Genomic DNA, 21,843 nt, shown 5'->3' with positions numbered 1-21,843 from the left:
GGCCTCAGGGCAGGCTGGCTACTGGCTACCTGGAGCTAAGGCTAGAGAGCAGAAAACCTTCAAACCAAACCCACAAATAATCAGAGAGTTTCTGTTTGGGATTCTGAGAACGTTCTAGAAATGGATAGCAGCGCTGGTGGCACAGCATGGGGAATGTACTTAATGCCACAGGACTGTACACTTACAAATGTCTAGGGGCACCTGGGTGGTTTAGTCAGTTAAGTAAGTGTCTGTTGATTTCAGCTCAGGCCATGATCTCAGGGTCCTGGGATCAAGTCCCATATCACGCTCTGTGCTCAGCATGGAGTCTGCTTGAGATTCTCTCTCTTTCCCCCTCTGCCCCTCCCCCGCTTGTGCATGCACTATAAATAAATAAATAAATTTGAATTTTTTTTTTAATTTTAATTTAATTTTTTAAAGATTTTATTTATTTGAGAGAGAGGAGGTGAGAGGGAGCAATAGAGCAAAGCAGGGGGAGCAGCAGGCTGCGGGAGATGGAGAAGCAAGCTCCCTGTTGAGCAAGGTGCCCGATGCAGGCCTGGATCCCAGGAGTGGGATCATGAGCTGAGTGGAAGGCAGACACTCAGCACCCTAAATATTTTTTTTTTTTACTGTCTACAATGGGGGCACCTGGGTGGCACATTCAGAGGAGCATGTAGTCTCAAGGTTGTGAGTTCTAGTCGCATACTGGGTGAGGAGATTACATAAAAACAAAATCTTTTTTAAAAATGTCTAAAATGAAGGGGCACCTGGTGGCTCAGTGGTTTAGGCCTCTGCCTTTGGCTCAGGTTGTGGTCTTGGGGTCCTGGGGTCGAGCCCCACGTCGGGCTGCCTGTGGGAGCCAGCTCTCTCAACAGGGAGGCAGCATACCCCCTGCCCAAACCCGGCCTGCCTCTCTGCCTACTTGTGATCTCTGTCTGTCAAATAAATCAACAAGGGGCACCTGGGTGGCTCAGTGGGTTAAAGCCTCTGCCTTCTCAGGTCATGATCCCAGGGTCCTAGGATCAAGCCCTCATCCAGCTCTCTGCTCAGTGCAGAGCCTGCTTCCTCCTCTCTCTCTACCTGCCTCTTTGTCTACTTCTCTGCCTACTTGTGATATCTGTCTGTCAAATAAATAAACAAAATCTAAAAAGCAAAAATAAATAAATAAATAAAAAATGTCTAAAATGGTAAATTTTATGTTATATACGTATTTTGTTACAATTTTTTTTAAATGGTAAGGGAAAAAACAATGAGAAAGCTGGGAATTCCTGAACCCATGATGTTATATCCACACTACAGAACATGATGCATTGCTGAAGTGAACTAATGGAATCTTTCAAGTATGAGCTTTGAGTGACGTCTGATATACTGAGAAGGGGAAAAAGCATGTTACAGAGTGTCACTTATATATGATCTTGTTTCTCAAAGAACACAAAATGGGCGAGTAAACACCAGGAACCCCACAGATGAGGGCTCTCTTGGGAAGCAGGATTCGAGACAGGAGGGCAGAGTGAGCTAACTTTTTTGAAAGGTGTTTTTCTATTGTTTGGCTATTAAAAAAAATGAAATATGAAAAAGTGGGGGGAAAAGCAAAGCCACACATCTGCTCACTCTTCTCGTTACGTAGCATGCCACCTGACAGCCTATTCCTCCTGCTGGAATTCAAGGAACCAGCACCACTCAGGAGGGGCCCATAACTAAAGATGGAATCGAATAAAAAGTCAGAATCTACACTGTAGTTTATAGCAACTGTGGGCAACAGAATGCAGAACACAAAGAAACAATGAATTAAATCCACACGAGGGGACATGCTACAGGACAAATGTTCATTTCTTCCACAAATCCATGGCCTAATGAAAGGGGTAGGGGTTCTTAAAAGAGTAAAGGGGGCTTAAGAGACATAACCACCACCAAACATAGCATGTGGCCTTTGTCTGGATCCTGCTTTGAACCAACTAATCCTGGAAAGTCCTTTGCAACTTCATTGGGAACTGACTTAATTTTATGAGGTGTGATGATGGTCTGTTAAGGGGGGATAAAGGTGAAAAAAGATTTGCTTAAAATAATCCAGCTAAAGTTGGGGGCGGGGACAGATGAAACAAGATCCGCAAATGGTTGGTAATGATCAAAACTAAGTGATGGAAGTTCTATTTTTAATTTCTTGAGGAATCTCCACACTGTTCTCCAAAGAGGCTGCACCAACCTGCATTCCCACCAACAGTGTAAGAGCGTTCCCCTTTCTCCACATCCCCTCCAACACAGGCAATGCACTCCTGGGTATTTACCCCAAAGATACAGATGTCGTGAAAAGAAGGGCCATCTGTACCCCAATGTTTATAGCAGCAATGGCCACAGTCACCAAACTGTGGAAAGAACCAAGATGCCCTTCAACGGATGAATGGATAAGGAAGATGTGGTCCATATACACTATGGAGTATTATGCCTCCATCAGAAAGGACGAATACCCAACTTTTGTAGCAACATGGACGGGACTGGAAGAGATGATGCTGAGTGAAATAAGTCAAGCAGAGAGAGTCACTTATCATATGGTTTCACTTATTTGTGGAGCATGACAAATAGCATGGAGGGCAAGGGGAGTTAGAGAGGAGAAGGGAGTTGGGGGAAATTGGAAGGGGAGGTGAATCATGAAAGACTATGGACTCTGAAAAACAATCTGAGGGGTTTGAAGTGGTGGGGGGGTGGAAGGTTGGGGTACCAGGTGGTGGGTATTATAGAGGGCACGGATTGCATGGAGCACTGGGTGTGGTGAAAAAATAATGAATACTGTTATGCTGAAAATAAATAAATTTAATTAAAAAAATAAAGAAAGAAGCTCTACTACAATTAAAAAAAAACAAAAAAAAAACTAAGTGATGGGCATACGGAGGCTTATTATACCTTCCGTTTCTGTTCGGAATTTTCCAAAATAAAGTTTTTTAAAAAATACAAATGCCATCTGAGGCATGAAACACTCTATTTCACACAGTCTCCAGCTGGTCCTCTAAACTTACTTGTGTTAGCTCCCTAGACCCTGCTTTACAGCTGTCTTTTCTTTTTCTTTCTTTTTTTTTTTTGAAAGATTTTATTTATTTATTCATTTATTTGACACAGAGATAGAGAAGGAACACAAGCAGGGGGAATGGGAGAGAGAGAAGCAGGCTTCCTACTGAGCAGGGAGCCCAACACGGGGCTCGATCCCAGGACACCGGGATCATGACCTGAGCTGAAGGCAGACACTTAACAACTGAGCCACCCAGGTGCCCCTCTTTTTTTCTCTTTAAGAAACTGAGTGTTTATTTAGAATGAGAAGAGACAGTCCAACAAATTATAAGCAGTCAGCTACCGTACACCCAGTCAGTGACCTGGCAACACTTTCTCGGCCCTTACTAACCCAGCAGATGCCGCAGGTTCCTGGTCAATGCACTTGTAAGTCTCCTCCCCTCTCCTCCCAAGGCCCATGCACAGGGGCTAGCGAGGTGGGAGCATGGGGAGTTGATGCCTCCGGGAGCCGGCCACCCTTATGAAGTACAGGACAGACACCTTGGTGGGTAGGAACCCACTAATCTATATCCCACCCAAACACCCAGTTTCCTAGTAGGGTCGAGCCCCGGCTGCCAACAGCCCCAATAAGATACGTTTTATCAGCTGCCTTCCCTTTGCTGTCTCATTTCCTCATTTCCCTGCTGTCATTCCTAACATCTTCTGAGCAATCCCAGGGCCCCACCTTATGCCCTCAGCTGTCGATGTGCTAATACGTGAACCAAAAATATAATACCACTGAGTACATGCTTAAGTCAAAGAGATTTCACTGCATGGGCAAACTCTGATTCATTCATGTGGGCTGTCTGAAGGTTGTCGAGCGTTCTTGGGTCAGCAGGAAAAGGGGCCGCAAATGATTAACAAGGTCTGCCATGGGCAAGTGGTGACCTGCTTGGCATGTCTAGGCATTACCTAAGGATTGTCAGCCGGATCTCAAAGCCTGGAGAATAATCCTCATAGTGGATGATCTTGGCAAAGATCATTGGGGTGATAAAATTGGCCAGCGTGATCACAATAGAAGGCAGGTACAATATCAAAAGGTTCTCTCCAAAAACCATCTTGTCAATTTCCTATGAAGATAACAAAGGGAAGTTGTATCACATACGAAATGACCTTGAAAGAACTAACTACACGGACATCAAGTCATTATGCTATACATTTTATGTTATATGTCAACTATGTCAATAGAACCAGAAGAGAAAAAAAGAACTCTGCTATATATATTTAAATAACAAACAAAACATATATGTCATTCAGCTTGGCCCCTAAACATGAGCCATTTTCTGGGGTCCTTGGGTCACTCAGCGGCTTAAGTATCTGACTCTTGATTTTGGCTCAAGGAATGATCTCAAGGTCATGAGATCAAGCCCCATGTCTGGCTATGCACTGAGCATGGAGCCTGCTTGGGAGTCTCTCTCTCTTTCTTCCTTTATCCCTCTCTCTCTCTCTGTTAAAAAAAAAAAAAAAAGGAGGGGGGTGCCCGAGTGGCTCAGGTTGAGCCTCTGCCTTCGGCTCAGGTCATGATCTCAGGGTCCTGGGATGGAGGCCCGCATCAGGCTCTCTGCTCAGTGGGGAACCTGCTTTCCCCTATCTCTCTGCCTACTTGTGATCTCTCTCTCTCTCTCTCTGTCAAATAAATAAATAAAATCTTTTAAAAAATTAAAAATTAAGGGGCGCCTGGGTGGCTCAATGGGTTAAGGCCTCTGCCTTCGGCTCAGGTCATGATCCCAGAGTCCTGGGATCAAACCTCACATCGGGCTCTCTGCTCTGTAGGGAGCCTGCTTCCTCCTCTCTCTCTGCCTGCCTCTCTGCCTACTTGTAATCTTTGTCTGTCAAATAAATAAATAAAATATTTTTTAAAAAAATTAAAAATTAAATAAAAATAAAAATAAACACAAGTCATTTCCCTTTTTGGATGTTCGAATAGAGAATCATGCTCTAGTATCAGAGAAAGAAAAATTAGCTCTATTGAATGAGTTAAGGTCAAGTATTAAAAAAAAATTCATACAGTCTATATTAATGGGTAATCTAAAGTATTTTCAAGGCCATAGTAGTTATTGATTTGGACTAGCCATTCTCTCCTTCCAGAGTACTAGACTATTTGGCCACATACACAGCTATCTGGGGAAAAAACTATTATTTCCTGGCCTCTCTTAGAGTGAGTTACAGCTATCTGACTAAATTCTGGCCAAAGGGATGTTAGTAGACATTTTGAGTGCAAGCACTTAAAAGGTCTTGCCCTTGAAGAAAAGGGTATACCTTCCCATCATTCCCGTTGGCTAGAATGTGGACATGCTTAACTATCTCGTACCACACAGAAGAGGGCATACCCTAAGGATGGCAGAGCCACAAGATGGAAGGAACCTGGGACCCTCCTCCAATGACTGATTTCATTAATCAAAGCCACCAGACCAATGTGGATTTTTAAAACCACTGCTGTTTTAGGTAAACTGGGGCCACAGCTAATCAGTAATGGAGTTGAGGAGTAAATGTAGGTAGGCAAACCTGAATTTGAGTATTGTGGATTCTAGGAGGAATTCCAAACACTCTTGTTGGATGGTCTTATATTTTTATTAAAAGTAGAAATTGGGTGGCGCCTGGGTGGCTCAGTGGGTTAAGCCTCTGCCTTCGGCTCAGGTCATGATCTCAGGGTCCTGGGATTGAGCCCCACATCAGGCTCTCTGCTCAGCAGGAAGCCTGCTTCCCCCTCTCTCTCTGCCCATCTCTCTGCCCACCTGTGATCTCGCTCTCTGTCAAATAAATAAATAAAATCTTAAAAAAAAAAAAGTGGAAATTGGGGGCTACTGGATGGCTCAGTGGGTTAAAGGGTGTGCCTTCGGCTCAGGTTGTGATCCTAGGGTGTGGAATCAAGCCCTTCCTCGGGTGCCCTGCTCAGCAAGGAGCCTGCTTCTCCCCCTCCCCCCTGCTTATGCTCTCTCTCTCGCTTGCTATCTCTCTCTCTCTCAAATAAATAAATAAAATCTTCAAAAAAAAAAGTAGAAATTGGTTACCTCTGATTTTTAGTTCTCTGAACAGTCGAACTTAGATCCTTACATATAAAACAGAAATGATGATGGTCTCTACGTCAGAGGCTGGTAACACACTTGACACACCTAATGTCCAACCAGGGTAACAGTTAAACTGACTTTCACAGAGTACTTACTTTTTTCATGTGCTCTTGTGAGAATATTGTCGCTCTATAGATTGCGTAAAAGCATGCGGCTAACACGGCTAGAACAATACAGTTCAAAAACAGTCTCAGAGAGTAAATCCGTATGGTCTCTTCTGATGTCCTTTCTGCTATCTTCTGCCGAATTCTTTCTTCCTCGAGATCTGCCTGAGGGCCAAAGAAAACTCCTCTGTGAGCACGAGGGGAAGGGATACTCAGGGGTAGAACCTGGAATTCATCATCATGGTCGCATCCATCCATCTTAACCCTTAAAGGGTTAAGACCTTCTTTAAATGTTCACGTCTGCCCAGATATCTTCCCAGACCAAGCCCAACCAGCTTTCATGTTTACTAAGGCCTAAGTCAAGGCAGACCCTCCTATCTATGACTTGCAGTTAGAGGCACCTGGGTGGCTCAGTCGGTTGAGCGTCTGCCTTCGACTCAGGTCAGGATCCCAGGGTCCTGAGATCTAGCCTCATGTAGGGCTTCCTGCTCAGCCCTCATGTAGGGCTTCCTGCTCTGCTTCTCCCTCTCCCTCTGCTCCCCCCTTCTCCAACTCATGCTCTCTCTCTCTCTCTTTCAAATAAATAAAATCTTAAAAAAAAAGAAAAGAAAAAGACTGCAGTTAGACTTCACAATAACTGTGAAAAGTTAAGCAAAACCTATTCCCGGCACTACTTAACTCTAGTATGTGTCATTCCTTTGAACAAATCACACATTTGATTTGATTCCTTCCATCTCCCTTTATTAAGCTTTTGTTATGATCATCTCCTCCTCCTATTGGTGGGTTTGTTCAAGATACTGTTTGCTCCTCTTTCTCCCCTTAAGAATCTGGAAATTCTCTTGTATTTTTCCTATGCCCCCCACTCCACCTTGTCTAGTTCTGTTTCTCCTGGTGTAAGGGATGCATGACAAGTTCTCAGCAGGTGGAAAAATAGCACTAGAAGGCGGTGGGGAAGGAGGGCAAACACCACCCCTTTCCACCCACCTTCAGTGAAGGTGCTCAAACCCCGGAGGTGGTTCTCCATGGAAAGTTCTGGAAGATGACACAAGGGCAGCTTGCTAAGCACTAAAGAGAGCTTGGCCCTCACCCAGGTTCTCTGCCAGGTGCAACCCCCATAGCTTTCCCAGGCATGACTTCACTGGCAAGGAACCGGCTGAGAGAAAACCCAGCAGCACTCACTCGGAGCTCATACCGCAGGCTACTGTGCTTCAGGTCTGCCATGCTGCGGTTGGTGATGCAGAAGTCCCAGCCGGCAAAGATCTTGTTGCAGTAACTTTGGAAGTGCTCCTCACTCCGGATCAGGTTGATTTTGAATCCTTCCACCGACCTGACCCCAAAACACGATGACCCTTCTTAGAAGAACAACAGTGAAACACGGACCTGTGGATTGGCTTTGCTGACAACATAAAGTTACGCATGGCTGTGTTTTCCACTCATTTTCACGGGGACAAGTTTTGGACCATGCCACGTATATGGGGCAGCTAACCAGGTAGCTAGTTGTGAAAAAGAATCTCATTTATCCAAGGGCTTCTCTCACAGTTGGAATAAAATCCAAACTCTTGACCACAGCCTCGAGATCCTGCACTATGCCATCCTTCCTCCCATATGGCCATGCTGCTGCGACTACCATGGCTTTTTTTCCTTTCTAAAAACTCACAAACGGGGTGCCTGGGTGGCTCAGTGGGTTAAAGCCTCTGCCTTCAGCACAGGTCCTGATCCCAGGGTCCTGGGATCGAGCCCCGCATCGGGCTCTCTGCTCAGCAGGGAGCCTGCTTTCTCCTCTCTCTCTCTGCCTGCCTCTCTGCCTACTTGTAACCTCTGTCTTTCAAATAAATAAATAAATAACTCTTTAAAAAAAAAAAACAAAAAAACAACTCACTAACTTCTCTGGCCACAGGGTCTTTATACTTACAGGACCCCTCTAAGAATTCCTCAGACATTTCTTCCCCTGCCTCTTCCCATGGCTGCTTCTTTCTCATCATTCGGGTTTAAGCTCAAACATCCCTTCCAAAGATTCCTCACCATGCCCTCTAAAGTTCTGACCCCACTTCAGTTTAGTCTACTTAGTCTACTTTCTTCATGGCAATGACCCTAATAGGCAATTATTATGGGTTTACTGCTTGTAGCCCGTTAACTTGACTACATTTTAAACTCCTTGAGGGCAGGTAATGGGTGGTCTTGCCACATTTATCTGGAATGTCTGGACTGTAATACGACCACTAGGAATGAATGAATCGATTACTTAAATCATAAAATAACCCAATATTTAGAGAGCAAGCACCTGTTCAGGTCAGATGCCACACTGTTGCACACTTTGTAATTTTAATTCATTTAACTAACTAAAATTTAAATTAAAAGTTTAAATTTTTAATTAATATTCCTTGCTATTCACTTCTTGGGAACTGGCATCTCCCACTGAAGCACCTGTCTACCATGGAAAATGTGAGGTTCTCATACCGTCTGGACCCACTGCCTTTAGTTAAAGGGTCAGAGTTGGGTATCTGAGTGAAGAGCCAAGAAGCCTCTTAAAAAGGATTTCTGAACCTGTGACCTTCGGAGTCCACATAAGAAAGCCACCACCAGGGGCGCCTGGGGGGCTCAGTGGGTTAAGCCTCTGCTTTCAGCTCTGGTGGTCATGGTCTCATGGTCTCAGGGTCCTGGGATACAGCCCCGAGTTGGGCTCTGCTCAGCGGGGAGCCTCCTTCCCCGCTCCCCCCCGCCTGCCTCTCTGCCTACTTGTGATCTCTCTCTCTTTCAAATAAATAAAATCTTTAAAAAAGAAAGACAGAAAGAAAGAAAGAAAGAAAGAAAGAAAGAAAGAAAGAAAGAAAGAAAGAAAGAGAGAGAAAGCCACCACCAGGAGAATCGCCAGAGATGAGAGAACCCTTGCTTTTGGTTGTTTGGAAGACATAACCATATCCTTATCCAGCCTGTAATTTGGAGTTTCCTCCCTTCCTTGGTTCTCTCAATTCCCTTTTACCCAGTTTGTCAGAGTTGGATTTCTGCCACTTACAACCCAAAAAAGACCTGATTAGCAACCATACTAGATCAGAGATAAGGTTACATTACAGTGCTGGCAAACGTGAGCAATGATGATTTGAGTGCTGTTCCAGCTACCAAATCTTGCCTCTGTTACCTCTAAGTCTCCTTGGCATACAACATACTCACAAACTTTTTTTCCCATATCCCTGGAATGGGACTCTGAACTCTACTCATCCCTTGGGCAATGGCTCCCAGACCGTGAATAAACTCAACCATCAACAGTAATTCCAAAAGAACACAATGGCCTGATAAATTTTACCTTTTTACTATCCAAAGAAGGCTCAGGGCCAGGTAGGCAATTGTGCTTAATAAATAAGCCAGGGGCAGATCGTAGGTGAAGTTGTGAAATTTCACTCCATCAATGGTGTAATGTCCATAAAAGAGGCAGGTCTCCTCCAAGAAACCCTGAAACAAAGCCAAAGGCATGAGGTCACGCTGGTTATGTTCACTGCAGGGAACTGGGAGACCATCTCTGCCTCAAGGAACCCATGTTTTAGTGTCATAGTTCATCCCTGAATTCCCAGACACTGGAACGATCCTACAGTCATAAGGACTACTCAGTTAGTGTCTGGGGAACAAAGCATTGATAAAACCCCAAGCATTAAAAATACAGAGGTGGGGTGCCTGGGTGGCTCAGTGGGTTAAGCCTCTGCCTTCAGCTCAGTTCATGATCTCAGAGTCCTGGGAGAGAGCTCCACATCAGACTCTCTGCTCAGCAGGGAGCCTGCTTCCCCCCCATCTCTCTCTGCCTGCCTCTCTGTCTACTTGTGATATCTCTGTCAAATAAAAAAAATGAAGTTTAAAAAAAAATACAGAGGTGTATGATCCAAAAATGAAATTAAGAAAATAATTCCATGCGCAACAGCAGCAGAAAGGGTAACATATTTAGGAAGAGATTTAACAAATGAAGTGTAAATCTTACATGCTTAAGACTAGAAAACATTGTATAAAATATTAAAAATCTAGGGGCGCCTGGGTGGCTCAGTCATTAAGCATCTGCCTTCGGCTCAGGTCGTGGTCCTAGAGTCCTGGGATGAAGCCCTGTGCTGGGCTCCCTGCTCAGCTGGAAGCCCGCTTCTCCCTCTCCCACTCCCCTTGCTTGTGTTCCCTTTCTTGCTGTCCCTCTGTCAAATAAATATATAAAATCTTAAAAAAAAAATTAAAGATCTTAAAATTAAAGGGGCACCTGGATGGCTCAGTCAGTTAAGCGTTAGACTCTTAATTTCAGCTCAGGTCATGACCTCAGGGTCATGAGATTGAGCCCTGCATGTGGCTCTGTGTTCAGCATGGAGTCTGCTTGTCCTTCTCCTCCTGCTCCTCTCCCTATCCCTCTCTCTCAAAGAAATAAAATCTTTAAAAAAAATTAAGATCTAAGTAAATGGAAAACATACCATGTTCATGGACCAGGAAATACACAGCAATCTCCAAACTCATCTACAGATTCAACACAAACCTATCAGAATCCCTGGTGTCTTCTTTGTAGAAATTTACTAGCTAATCCTAAAATGAACGTGAAACTGCAAGGGATCTAGAATAGCCAAAACAATCTTGAAAAAGGGGGCACCTGGGTGGCTTAGTGGGTTAAAGCCTCTGCCTTTGGCTCATGTCATAATGCCAGGGTCCTGGGATTGAGCCCTGCATCAGGCTCTCTGCTCAGCAGGGAGCCTGCTTCCCTTTCTCTCTCTCTGCCTGCCTCTCTGCCTACTTGTGATCTCTGTCAAATAAATCCATAAAATCGTTAATTAAAAAAAAAAAGAAAGAAATGGTGCTGCTGGTGTTGTACATAAACCATGAATCATGGAACACCACATCAAAAACTAATGATGTATTTTATAGTGACTAACATAACACAATTAAAAAAAAAAAAAGAAATGGTGCTGAGAGAGCTGGATAGCACATGAGAGAGAGAGAAAGAAAGAAAGATAGATCCTGGAGTCCCGGGATCGAGTCCCGCATCAGGCTCCCTGCTTGGCAAGGAGTCTGCTTCTCCCTCTGACCCCCCTTCTTCTCATGCTCTCTCTCTCTCTCTCAAATAAATAAATTTTAAAAAAAGAAAGAAAGAAAAGTTGAACCCCTACTTTATCCCATATGTCAGAATTAACTTATGGATCAAAGACTTAAATGCAAGAGCCAAAACTAGAAAACTCTTAGAAGAAAACAGAGGACCAAAGTCTTTATGACTTTAAATTTGTTCATGAAATCTTAGATAATTAGCACCAAAAGCCCAAGCAATGAAAGGAAAATAAAAAGGACTTCATCAAAATTACAGATTTGGGGGTGCGTGTGTGGCTTAGTCAGTTGACCATCTGCCTTTGGCTCAGGTTGTGATCCCGGTGTCCTAGAATGGAGCCTTGCATCAGGCTCCCTGCTCAGCAGGAGGCCTGCTTCTCCGCCTCCCTCTGCCTCCTGCTCTGCCTACTTGTGCTCTCTCTCTATCACTCTGTCAAATAAATAAATCAAATCTTAAAAAAAAAAATTACAAATTTTACGGGGTGCATGGGTGGCTCAGTCATTAAGCATATGCCTTCTGCTCAGGCCATGATCCCAGGGTCCCAGAAGAAAGCCCCACATCGGGCTTCCGCTCAGCGGGAAGCCTGCTTCTCCCTCTCCCTCTCCCCCTGCTTGTGTTCCCTCTCGCTGTGTCTATCTCTATCAAATAAATAAATTAATTAAGTTAAATAAATTAAAAAAATAAAAACTTTTGTGCTTCCAAGGACACAATAAAAAATTTGTAAAGATAATCCAGAGAATAGAAGAAAATACTTGTAAATCATGTATTTGATAAGGCACTTGTATCTACAATATATAAAGAACTCTTGGGTGCCTGGCTTGCTCAGTTGGTAGAACATGCAACTCTAGATCTTGAGGTTTTAAGTTTGAGCCCCACCTGGATGTAGAAATTACTTAAAAATAGAATCTTAAAAAAAAAAAAAAAAGAACTCTTAAAACTCAACAATAAAAAGACATAATCCAGTTTAAAAATGGGAGGGGGGGGCGCCTGGGTGGCTCAGTGGGTTAAAGCCTCTGCCTTCGGATCAGGTCATGATCCCAGGGTCCTGGGCTCGAGACCCACGTTGGGATCTCTGCTCATTGGGGAGCCTGCTTCTCTCTCTCTCTCTCTCTCTCTCTCTCTGCCTGCGTCTCTGCCTACTCGTGATCTCTCTCTCTCTCTCTGTCAAATAAATAAATAAATAAAATCTTTAAAAATAAATAAATAAAAATAAAAATGGGAACAGGGGGCGCCTGGGTGGCTCAGTCATTAAGCATCTGCCTTCAGCTCAGGTCATGATTCCAGGGTTCTGGGATTGAGCCCCACATCGGGCTCCCTGCTCAGCAGGAAGCCTACTTCTCCCTCTCCCACTCCCCCTGCTTGTGTAAATAAATAAAATCTTAAAAAAAAAAAATGGGAAGAGGATCCAAATAGACATTTATTCAAAGAAGATACACCATGGGGGTGCCTGGGTGGCTCAGCTGCTTAAGTGTCTGACTCTTGATTCCTGCTCAGGTCGCTATCTCAGGGTGGTGAGATCGAGCCCTATGTTGGACTCCACGCTTAGCACAGAATCTGCTTGAGACTCTCTCTTCCTCTCCTTAGGTCCCTCCCCCACTTATATGAGGGCTCTTTCTCTCAATAAAAAAATAAAATCTTTAAAAGAAGGTACATAATGGTCAATAAGCACATGAAAAGATAGATGCTCAACCCCATTACTCATTAGGGAAATGCAAATCAAAACCACAAAGATGCTCCACTTCATACAAACTACACTGGCTATAATCAAAAAGTCAAGTAAATACCAAGTATTGACAAGAATGTTGGAGACATCAGAACCCACACACACGGCAGGTGAGAATGTAAAATGGTGCCACCACTTGGGAGAAGTTAGGCAATTCCTCAAAAAGTTATACAAGGGGTCACCATCTGACCTAGGGTTCCACTCCTAGGTATATACCCTGAAGAATTAAAAAGATCTGTCCCCAACAAAAACCTCACCCATGAACGTCCATAAGCAGCATTATTCATAATAGCCAAAAAGGTATAAACCACCCAAATGTCCATCATGAATGGACAAACAAAATGCAGTATATCTGCACAATGGAATCTTTTTCTGCCAGAACAAGGAATGAAAGATTGATACGATGTCACACATGGATGAACCTTAAAAACATGCTAAGTGAAAGCAGCCTGAGATAAAAGACCATCTACTAGAGGATTCAGTGTTGATGAAATGTCCGGAACAAGCATTTCGTAGACAGAAAGTAGATTCATGGTTGCTTAGGGCCAGTTAGAAGGACTGGTAGGCGATATGGAAAAGGTGATGGAATTATTTTAAGGCGATGGAATTATTCTAAGATTGACAGGTGGTGACAGCACCTATACACTAAAAGAAAATTGAATTGTACACCTTAAATGAGAGAACTGTATGCTATGTGAATTATCTCAATAAAGCTGTTACCAAAACCAAACCAAACCAAAAAAACTCAAAGGTGCCCTATGTGAAAATATAGAACAGAAAAGTTCCTGACTCCTTAGGGTGGAAATAACTGAACACACCACACGTCTCCTTTGACAGTGGGAAAATTCTAGGAGAGTGGGAAGACAGTATATCGAGAAAGTAGAAATAGTATATACGTAGTACAGAGATGTTCAGTATAGTGTTGTTTATAAAGGGGTAACATGAAAGCAACAGAGGACTTGCAAGACCATGAAAAAGCCATATTATAAAATATGAAGCAACACCATAAGAAGTAAGTACACAAGAAAGGTCGAGAAGGCTATGAGCCAGTATGGCCTCTGGGGAGAGGTATTTTTATCTTTCATCCAATAAATTCTTAAATTCATAAATTTTTTAAATGATTTTATTTTATTTGTAGACAGAGATCATAAGTAGGCAGGGGGCGGGGGCGGGAAGCAGGCTTCCTGCTGAGCAAAGAGCCTGATGTGGGGCTTGATCCCAGGACCCTGGGATCATGACCCGAGCCGAAGGCAGAGGCTTAACCCACTGAACCACCCAGGCGCCCCTCATAAATATTTTTTATGATAACCATATATTCTTATATTGAATATTAAAGTGGCTTTTTTTTTTTTGGTTAGGAGAAAAGTGTAGGAATAGAAGACTCCACCTAATTTTTCTGAAGGCTGGGGACACAGGCCATAAAAACTTGCCCAACTACAGGAAACCTGTTTCTATTGCCCCAGGTTGATATCAGGCTGTCATTGATATGTCCCTCCAAATAATGAAATATGATAGGGCAACGATCCAGTGGGCCTGGAAAATAATCTTTCTGATTTGATTATGAGCTCAACTGTTTTCAGCAAAGACAAGCCAGTGTCTAAAGATTCAGTCACTCATTCATTCATGAGAGAGCGAGAGAGCACGCTCCAGAAGAGAGCAGGCGGGACAGAGAGCAGGCAGTGGGGAAGGACACGGAGAAGCTGAGCAGGGAGCCTGATGCGGGACTCGGTTCCACAATCATAACCAGGATCATAACCTGAGTCAAAGGCAGACCTTAGCCAAATGAGCCACCCAGGCGCCCCGACAGGCCAGTGTTTAACCTCTCTGACCAACTCTCCTGTCATCACATACAGTCTATGGAACATTTATTAAGTGCATCTATCAAGGGTCTTACAATTTTTCCTATAAGGAAGGAGGTTATAGTGTGTGGAGATCCACGAAGAGAAACTTCTCTTGTGGAACGTCATCTACACAAACAGGCCCAACAGTTAGTTCTGGGACTCCAATCCCACTTTGCTTTCACTAGTGACCTTGGGTTAGACCCTGAATTTCTTTCTTCCTTACATGTTTTAGACAGCTGATTCCGTTTCATCTTTTGCATGGTGGACATTTTAATAATCACCTAACAGTCCCTTCTCATTGCTCCGAGGAAAATATGAGCTCAGAGACGTAAAAAGCGCTTTTTCAAAATCAAATGCAGTGGACAGACTCCACTTTACGTTTCGAACAGTGGATGCTCAATGACATGGCATTTTAAGACCAGTAACTTTCAGAAAGATTTATTTAATTTTTTTATTTTTAAAGATTTTATTTATTTATTTGACAGAGATCACAGGTAGGCAGAGAGGCAGGCAGAGAGAGAGAGAGGAAGCAGGCTCCCTGCAGAGCAGAGAGCCCTATGTGGGGCTCGATCCCAGGACCCTGGGACCATGACCTGAGCCAAAGGCAGAGGCTTTAACCCACTGAGTCACCCAGGCGCCCCAAAGATTTATTTTATATATTTGTATTTTTTTTTAAATCTAAAGGAGTGGTTCTTCTTCCTCTTCTTTTTTTTTTTTTTTTTTTTTTTAATAGGCTCTGTACCTCCCATGGGGCTCAAACTTCTTGCCCTGGGATCGAGTCACATGCTCTCCCCACCGAGCCAGCCAGGTGCCCCTCCAAAGGAGTGGTGGGTTTGTTTTTTTTTTTTAAAGATTTTATTTATTTGACAGACAGAGAGCACAAGTAAGCAGAGCAGAAGGCAGAGAGAGAGGGGGGGAGGCAGGCTCCCCTGCGAGCAGAGAGCCCAATGTGGGACTTGATTCCAGGACCCTGGGATCATGACCTGAGCCAAAGGCAGCCGCTTAACCCACTGAGCCACCCAGGCGCCCCTGGAGACTTTTTTGATTTGTCACAACTGTGGCTGCTACGGGCATCTAGTGAACAGAGGTCAAGGACACTGAACTTCCTATCGTGTAAAGGAAAGGCCCCCACAACAAAGCAGTGTTGGTTCCCAAACATCAGCAGTGCTGAGGTTGAGGGGAAACCAGTCTAGAAGGCAGACATGGGGGAATGTATATGGACATGTATGCATGTGGTGTGCACACACACGAGCATATATATGTCTGATGCATCTCTCTGTGTGCGACCCGGGAGGAAGAGGTGTGGCTTTCAGCGGGGTGGTCTGGGACCCTACCATGTAAGGTTTTACAGTGTCTGAGAAATTAAATAGATTCTATCTGGAGGGATTTTCACTGATACTTCTGTCTTTGGGGGAGACTCAGTATATTGTTACAAGTCAGTCCAAAGGGGGCTGGGACTAGGGAATGGCCAGTGGCTGAAAGTGACAAAGCCTGTTTTCTCTATGTTCGAGCCAGGGGTGGGGGAACATTATCCTTGCTGATGAAGTCCCTGCAAATCCTGTTTCTTTTACTCATATTTGTGTCAAATCCTGTGCCTGGCTCTCACTGCAGACAATCAGGAATCTGATCTTTAAAATAACCTACTTTCAGGGTGCCTGGGTGGCTCAGTGGGTTAAGCCTCTGCCTTCGGCTCAGGTCATGATCTCAGGGTCCTGGGATTGAGCCCAAGTCGGGCTCTTTGCTTGGTGGGGAGCCTGCTTCCTCCTCTCTCTCTCTGCCTGCTTCTCTGCCTACGTGTGATCTCTCTGTCAAATAAATGAATAAATAAAATCTTTTTAAAAAATTAAAAAAATAAAAAATAAAATAACCTACTTTCAGTCTATTGAGGGTCCAAATACAGAATTATGTTAAATACTTACCGTGCCAGAGAGCAAGTCTATGACATAACTATAAAAGTATATGAGTCCAGAGCTACTTATTGGATATATGGTGCACTGAACATCTGTAAAAAACAAAAACAAGATCAGTGGAAAAGAGGTTTACAGTTTCCACAACATGTCTATCATAAATTGTATATATAGGCCTGCACATGTATGTTCCTTTAGAGATGTCACATATAATCATGTTTGGATGTTTGTGAATTTGTGGTTTTCTATTTCTAGTGCAAACCCCAATATACCAGGTATAGCACCATTTTCTCCTCTCCCTACACACCTGTTGATATGTTTTTTCCTATATGCTTTTTTCTATATACTTTGTATATACTATTTGTACATATTTTTTTCTATATACTTTGTATGTAGGTCCACTTACATACAGTGCACATTACATACAGTGGAATCATTGCAATTGTGATTGTGATCACAATCATTGTGATTCCACTGTATGGACAACCAATTTTTTTTAATAAACAATTTTTTTAATTAAGAAAAAGTAGCACGGAAACAATCCAGGTGAAGGAAAACCAATTTTAAAAAGATCTCGGGGCAACTGGGTGGCTCAATGGGTTAAGCTTCTGCCTTCGGCTCAGGTCATGATCTCACGGTCTTGAGATGGAGCCCTGCTTCGGGCTTTTTGTTCAGCAAGGAGCCTGCTTCCCCCTCTCTCTCTGCCTGCCTCTCTGTCTACTTGTGATCTCTCTCTCTGTCAAATAAACAAATAAAATCTTAAAAAAAAAAAATCTGTACGTGTGTGTAAATAAACACACAGCTTCATTAAAACAACCTATGCATTTACATATGCACAAATAACTAAGAAATTATCTGAATGTCAATTTTAATGACACTACCTTATCCTTGAACGGCTCATTCATCAATGGCTCATTTTCCTGTATCAGTGAGCTATTGCTTCATAACAAAGAACCACCAAGTCTCAGTGACCAAGTCTCCATCAGCTTTCTCATTCATGGAGGTGCAACTTGAGTTCATTGAGTTGATGCAGGCTGAGCTAGGATGGAACCCAGGCTTCCACATGGGCTCAGGTCTGCACCATATGACTTCATTCTGGGGCCCAGGCTGAGGCAATGGTTATCTGAGCAATGCTCTTCTCATAGGCAAGCCAACCACGGAAGACATTTCAAGCGAATACTTCACTGGACAAAATCAGCCACATGGCCAAGTGCAATACCAATGGGACAGAAACTATTCTCTCCCCACAGTGGGAGGCCCTACAAATCACAATTTCAGGGGAGTGAAAAATCGAGGAAAATAACCCAATCTACCACCCCTTCTCTGGGCTTTAGTTTCCCCTTTGTTAAAGAAGGGAGTAGAACCAGTTCTGTCTGCCAAGGCCAATTCCAGTTCTGCCGTTTTATAATTCTCACTGAAGTCAGGCTCTGACTCCACTTGCCTACTTCTGGCCCCCAGCACGGAGTATCATACCTAGAGGGGAAACTGTAATGTCTGTAGAATGACAGAGACTCTCCGTGCTTTTGTTTGAAAACACAGGATGCCCCAAAGATGAGACTTATGTTGATTATTCAATAAGAAAACACAGGTCCAGCACTTGGTGTAATGTCTGGCTCATGACTGGTGGAGGCCTGAGTGTCCCCATTACCAGACAAAAAAGTCTCAACGTAAAGTTATAGGAGTAGGTTATATCATGTTTGCTAAAATTTCCTTTTAGCTTGCAGTGCTTTCCTGATTTCAGCAAATGCCTTACTGAAATCAGGACTGGCCAAGTGACTTGCTTTGGGTAATGAGATGCAGCAGAAATGAAAAGTGTCATTTCCAGGCAGTAGCTTTAAGAGATGGGATGTTTGCCATTGGTTCCTTTTCCTTTGGACATAGTGACCATCAGTGATCCAGAGAGAGGCTGCTCCATCAGCTTGGGCTCCAGAGTGAAGATAATACAGAACAAAGCCACCGCCCAACAGTACTGGGGTGAGAAAGAACCTTTTGTGGTTATTAGGTGCTGAGAGTTACGGGGTCAATTGTTTCTGCAGCATACCCAAGCCCATCCTAACGTAGGCACCAACAACTTAGAATATGAAGATTCCCAGAGAAGAAAGCCGTGTAGACAGGTACACAGACACAAGAACATTCTCACAGCAAACCAGGGCTTAGACTCACCTGTGTCTTCGGACGGAATGAGCACAAAGGTGCTGTTGGTGATGTTGTATTTGGTGAGCAAGACTGGGAGCAAAACCAGCATAAAGATGATCAGAAATATCACCAAATTCAGCAACACCAGAAACCGCAAGAAGGAGAAATAGGACTGAATCCCAGTGCCAAATTTCCCTGGAAAAAAGAAATCCAGACATCACTGACCAGGACTATTGACCCACATGCATTACCCACAGTAGAACCAATCAGCCGAAAAGCTGAATTTCGAGTAATATTGATTGATGGGAGAGTGAAGAAGTATTTTGGTTTTCTACTGTTGGTTTTAAGGTTCTCCCTCTTTCTAAATCTACCCTTGACCTTGAATTAACTACTTGACAATGTTGAGGCAGGACTCAATATCTATCTTTTCTTATATGAATATCTAATTGACTCAATGCCATTTTACTGAAAAGGCTACACTTTCCCCAGTGGATTAAGTGAGTGCTTTTGCAACGAACCATAAATGTATGACTCCAAATAAAATAAAATAAAACATAATAAAATAAAAGTATGAATAAAATAAAATAAAATAAATGTATGAATCCATTCCTGAATTCTGACCAGCCATGCGCTAAACAAAAACCTCCAGGAAGGCCACCACTAACCAAAAAAGGAAGCTGGGTATAGTGGCTGAACCCCTGGGCTGGGAAGCTTGGATCGGCCTGGATCAAATCCTTCAAATCCTGGGTCTGCCTCATCCTAGCTGAGTGAACTTGGATAAGTATTTTAACCTCCCTGAGCCATGCAAATGATGCCTACAGGGAATGCTCTTATGAGGATTAACTAAGCCCATCCAAGGAAAACGTTCAACACAATGCCCCGCTCACAGAAAAAGGTCAGTCAGGGTTAGCTTTTATTATTTGGCTCCAACTGTGATGCTATACTTAGATCTCAGAAAAAGTACAACCAGACGGTTAAGTTTTAAGTGAGCCCACGAAGCCCCTGGTGATAGAGTTTACATTCCCCCAAGAAAACAACAATTGAAAAAGGTACTTCATTGAATAAGTTACCAAGAGTATTTTATAGGTCTTAAAATAGTAATAATGACAGCATTTCTTCCATTCATCCTGCCACATTCCCTATGAACTTGACAAAATTCCTACATTAGCAGATTTGAGGAGTTGTTTGTAAATCGTTTTTGCTTTATGGTGGAAAATATGTCATCCTAAGAGGTATTTTCACCCTGGCTCTGCTATGTCACCCAAATGTTTCAATGTTTTCTCCTAATTTTATATTTTGGCGCAACTTCCAGTTTTGTATACTTGCTATGGACTGAATTTTATCTCACCCCCCCAAGCCCCCACCCCTTCACCCTATGGTGAAGCCCTAACCACTAATGTGATGGTATTTCAAGGTGGGGCCTTTTGGAGGTGATTAGGTTTAGATGAGGTTGTAAGAGTGGGTCTCCATGATGGGATTTAGTGGCCTTACAAGAGGGATCTCTCTCTTTCTCCTTCTCTTTCTCCAAGAGCACACAAAGATGAAGTCATGTAACGGTCATGTAAAGACACGGTGAGAAGGCAGCCTGGTCTTGAACTTCCAGTCTCCAGACTGCAAGAAAATACATTTTGGGGCACCTGGGTGGCTCAGTCAGTTAACTGTCTGCCTTCAGCTCAGGTCATGATCCCAAGCTCTGCATGGGGTGAGGGGCAATCAGCAGGGAGATTGCTTCTTCCTTTCCCTCTCGCTCTCACCTTCTGCCACTCATGCTAAAATCTTTAAAAAAAAAAAAAAAAAAATTCTGTTGTTGAGGTCACCTTGTCTATGGTATTTTGTTACAGCAGCCAGAGCTGACTGACCATACTACAACCCAATCCTTACCCATGTGGAAAAGTAGGGATCTTCAATATTTTTAGGGCCATGGGTACTTTTAGCAGTCTGGCAAAGCCTAACGAACCCCATCTCAGAATAACATTTTAAATGCACTAAATAGGGGCGCCTGGGTGGCTCAGTGGGTTAAAGCCTCTGCCTTCGGCTCAGGTCATGATTCCAGGGTCCTGGGATCGGGTCCTGGGATCAGGCCCCGCATTGGGCTCTCTCCTCAGTGGGGATCCTACTTCCCTTCCTCTCTCTCTGTCTGCCTCTCTGCCTACTTGTGATCTCTGTCAAATAAATAAATAAAATCTTTTAAAATAAATAAATAAATAAATAAATGCACCAAATATTATATGTTAACAAACTAGAATTTAAATTAAAAATTGGAAAAAACTGGGGTGTCTGGGTGGCTCAGTGGGTTAAAGCCTCTGCCTTCAGCTCAGGTCATGATCCCAAGGTCCTGGGATTGAGCCCTGCATCAGGCTCTCTGCTCAAGAGGGAGCCTGCTTCCCCCTCTCTCTCTGCCTGCCTCTCTGCCTACTTGTGATTTCTGTCTGTCAAATAAATAAAAAATCGTTTTAAAAAAATTGGAAAAAATAAATGGAATCATATATTTTGCATATATATATGACAAATAAAATAAATATAACAAATAAAATACAAAATGAAATAATAAATGTACCAAATATAGGGGCACCTGGCTGGCTCCGTCAGTAAAACATGGGACTCTTGATCTCAGGGTTGTAAGATTGAACCCCATGTTGGGTGAAGAGATTAGTTAAAAAAAAAAATAAACTCTTAAAAATAAATACAAATGGGCATACAGTTATAATACTAAAAACCAAATTTGTGCTAGAATAATACATGAGCACCTTTATTAGCACATTAAATAATAAGACCTAGTGGCCGATCTTGCAGATTCACTGCTGCAATTTCAAAGTAGTGATGAGCATGAGTGATATTCCAAGATAATACAACCAGAAGGGAAAGGAAAATAACTGATTTTCCTGGGGACGAAGACACAGGTTCTGCTAATCCTAACGGGTGCCATTGCTCCCATTCATCGTGGAAGGAAGTGCCAAATTTCATCTAGAGGTTAGAGAAAATGTAGCTGT

General features: G+C 43.2%; 1 protein-coding gene across 4 annotated transcripts in view; it reads right to left on the bottom strand.

Moving 5' to 3' along the window:
- The window catches only part of TMC7 (transmembrane channel like 7), a 54,367-nt gene that overhangs the window by 15,063 nt on the left and 17,461 nt on the right, over nt 1–21,843 (bottom strand). For all 4 annotated transcript variants that reach the window (XM_032328247.1, XM_032328249.1, XM_032328248.1 and 1 more), the window contains exons 4-9: nt 18,881–19,048; nt 16,730–16,812; nt 9,495–9,640; nt 7,373–7,520; nt 6,185–6,358; nt 3,934–4,091 (exon numbers count right to left, since the gene is read on the bottom strand). In XM_032328247.1, the coding sequence (XP_032184138.1) occupies nt 3,934–4,091; nt 6,185–6,358; nt 7,373–7,520; nt 9,495–9,640; nt 16,730–16,812; nt 18,881–19,048 (877 nt within the window). The remainder of the gene's footprint in view (nt 1–3,933; nt 4,092–6,184; nt 6,359–7,372; nt 7,521–9,494; nt 9,641–16,729; nt 16,813–18,880; nt 19,049–21,843) is intronic.

The sequence above is a fragment of the Mustela erminea genome, chromosome 20 (genome assembly GCF_009829155.1).
Source record: "Mustela erminea isolate mMusErm1 chromosome 20, mMusErm1.Pri, whole genome shotgun sequence".
In the NCBI taxonomy this organism is placed as follows: domain Eukaryota; kingdom Metazoa; phylum Chordata; class Mammalia; order Carnivora; family Mustelidae; genus Mustela; species Mustela erminea.
The sequence above is the reverse complement of the archived record's forward strand: the minus strand, read 5'-3'. Positions and strand labels throughout refer to the sequence as shown.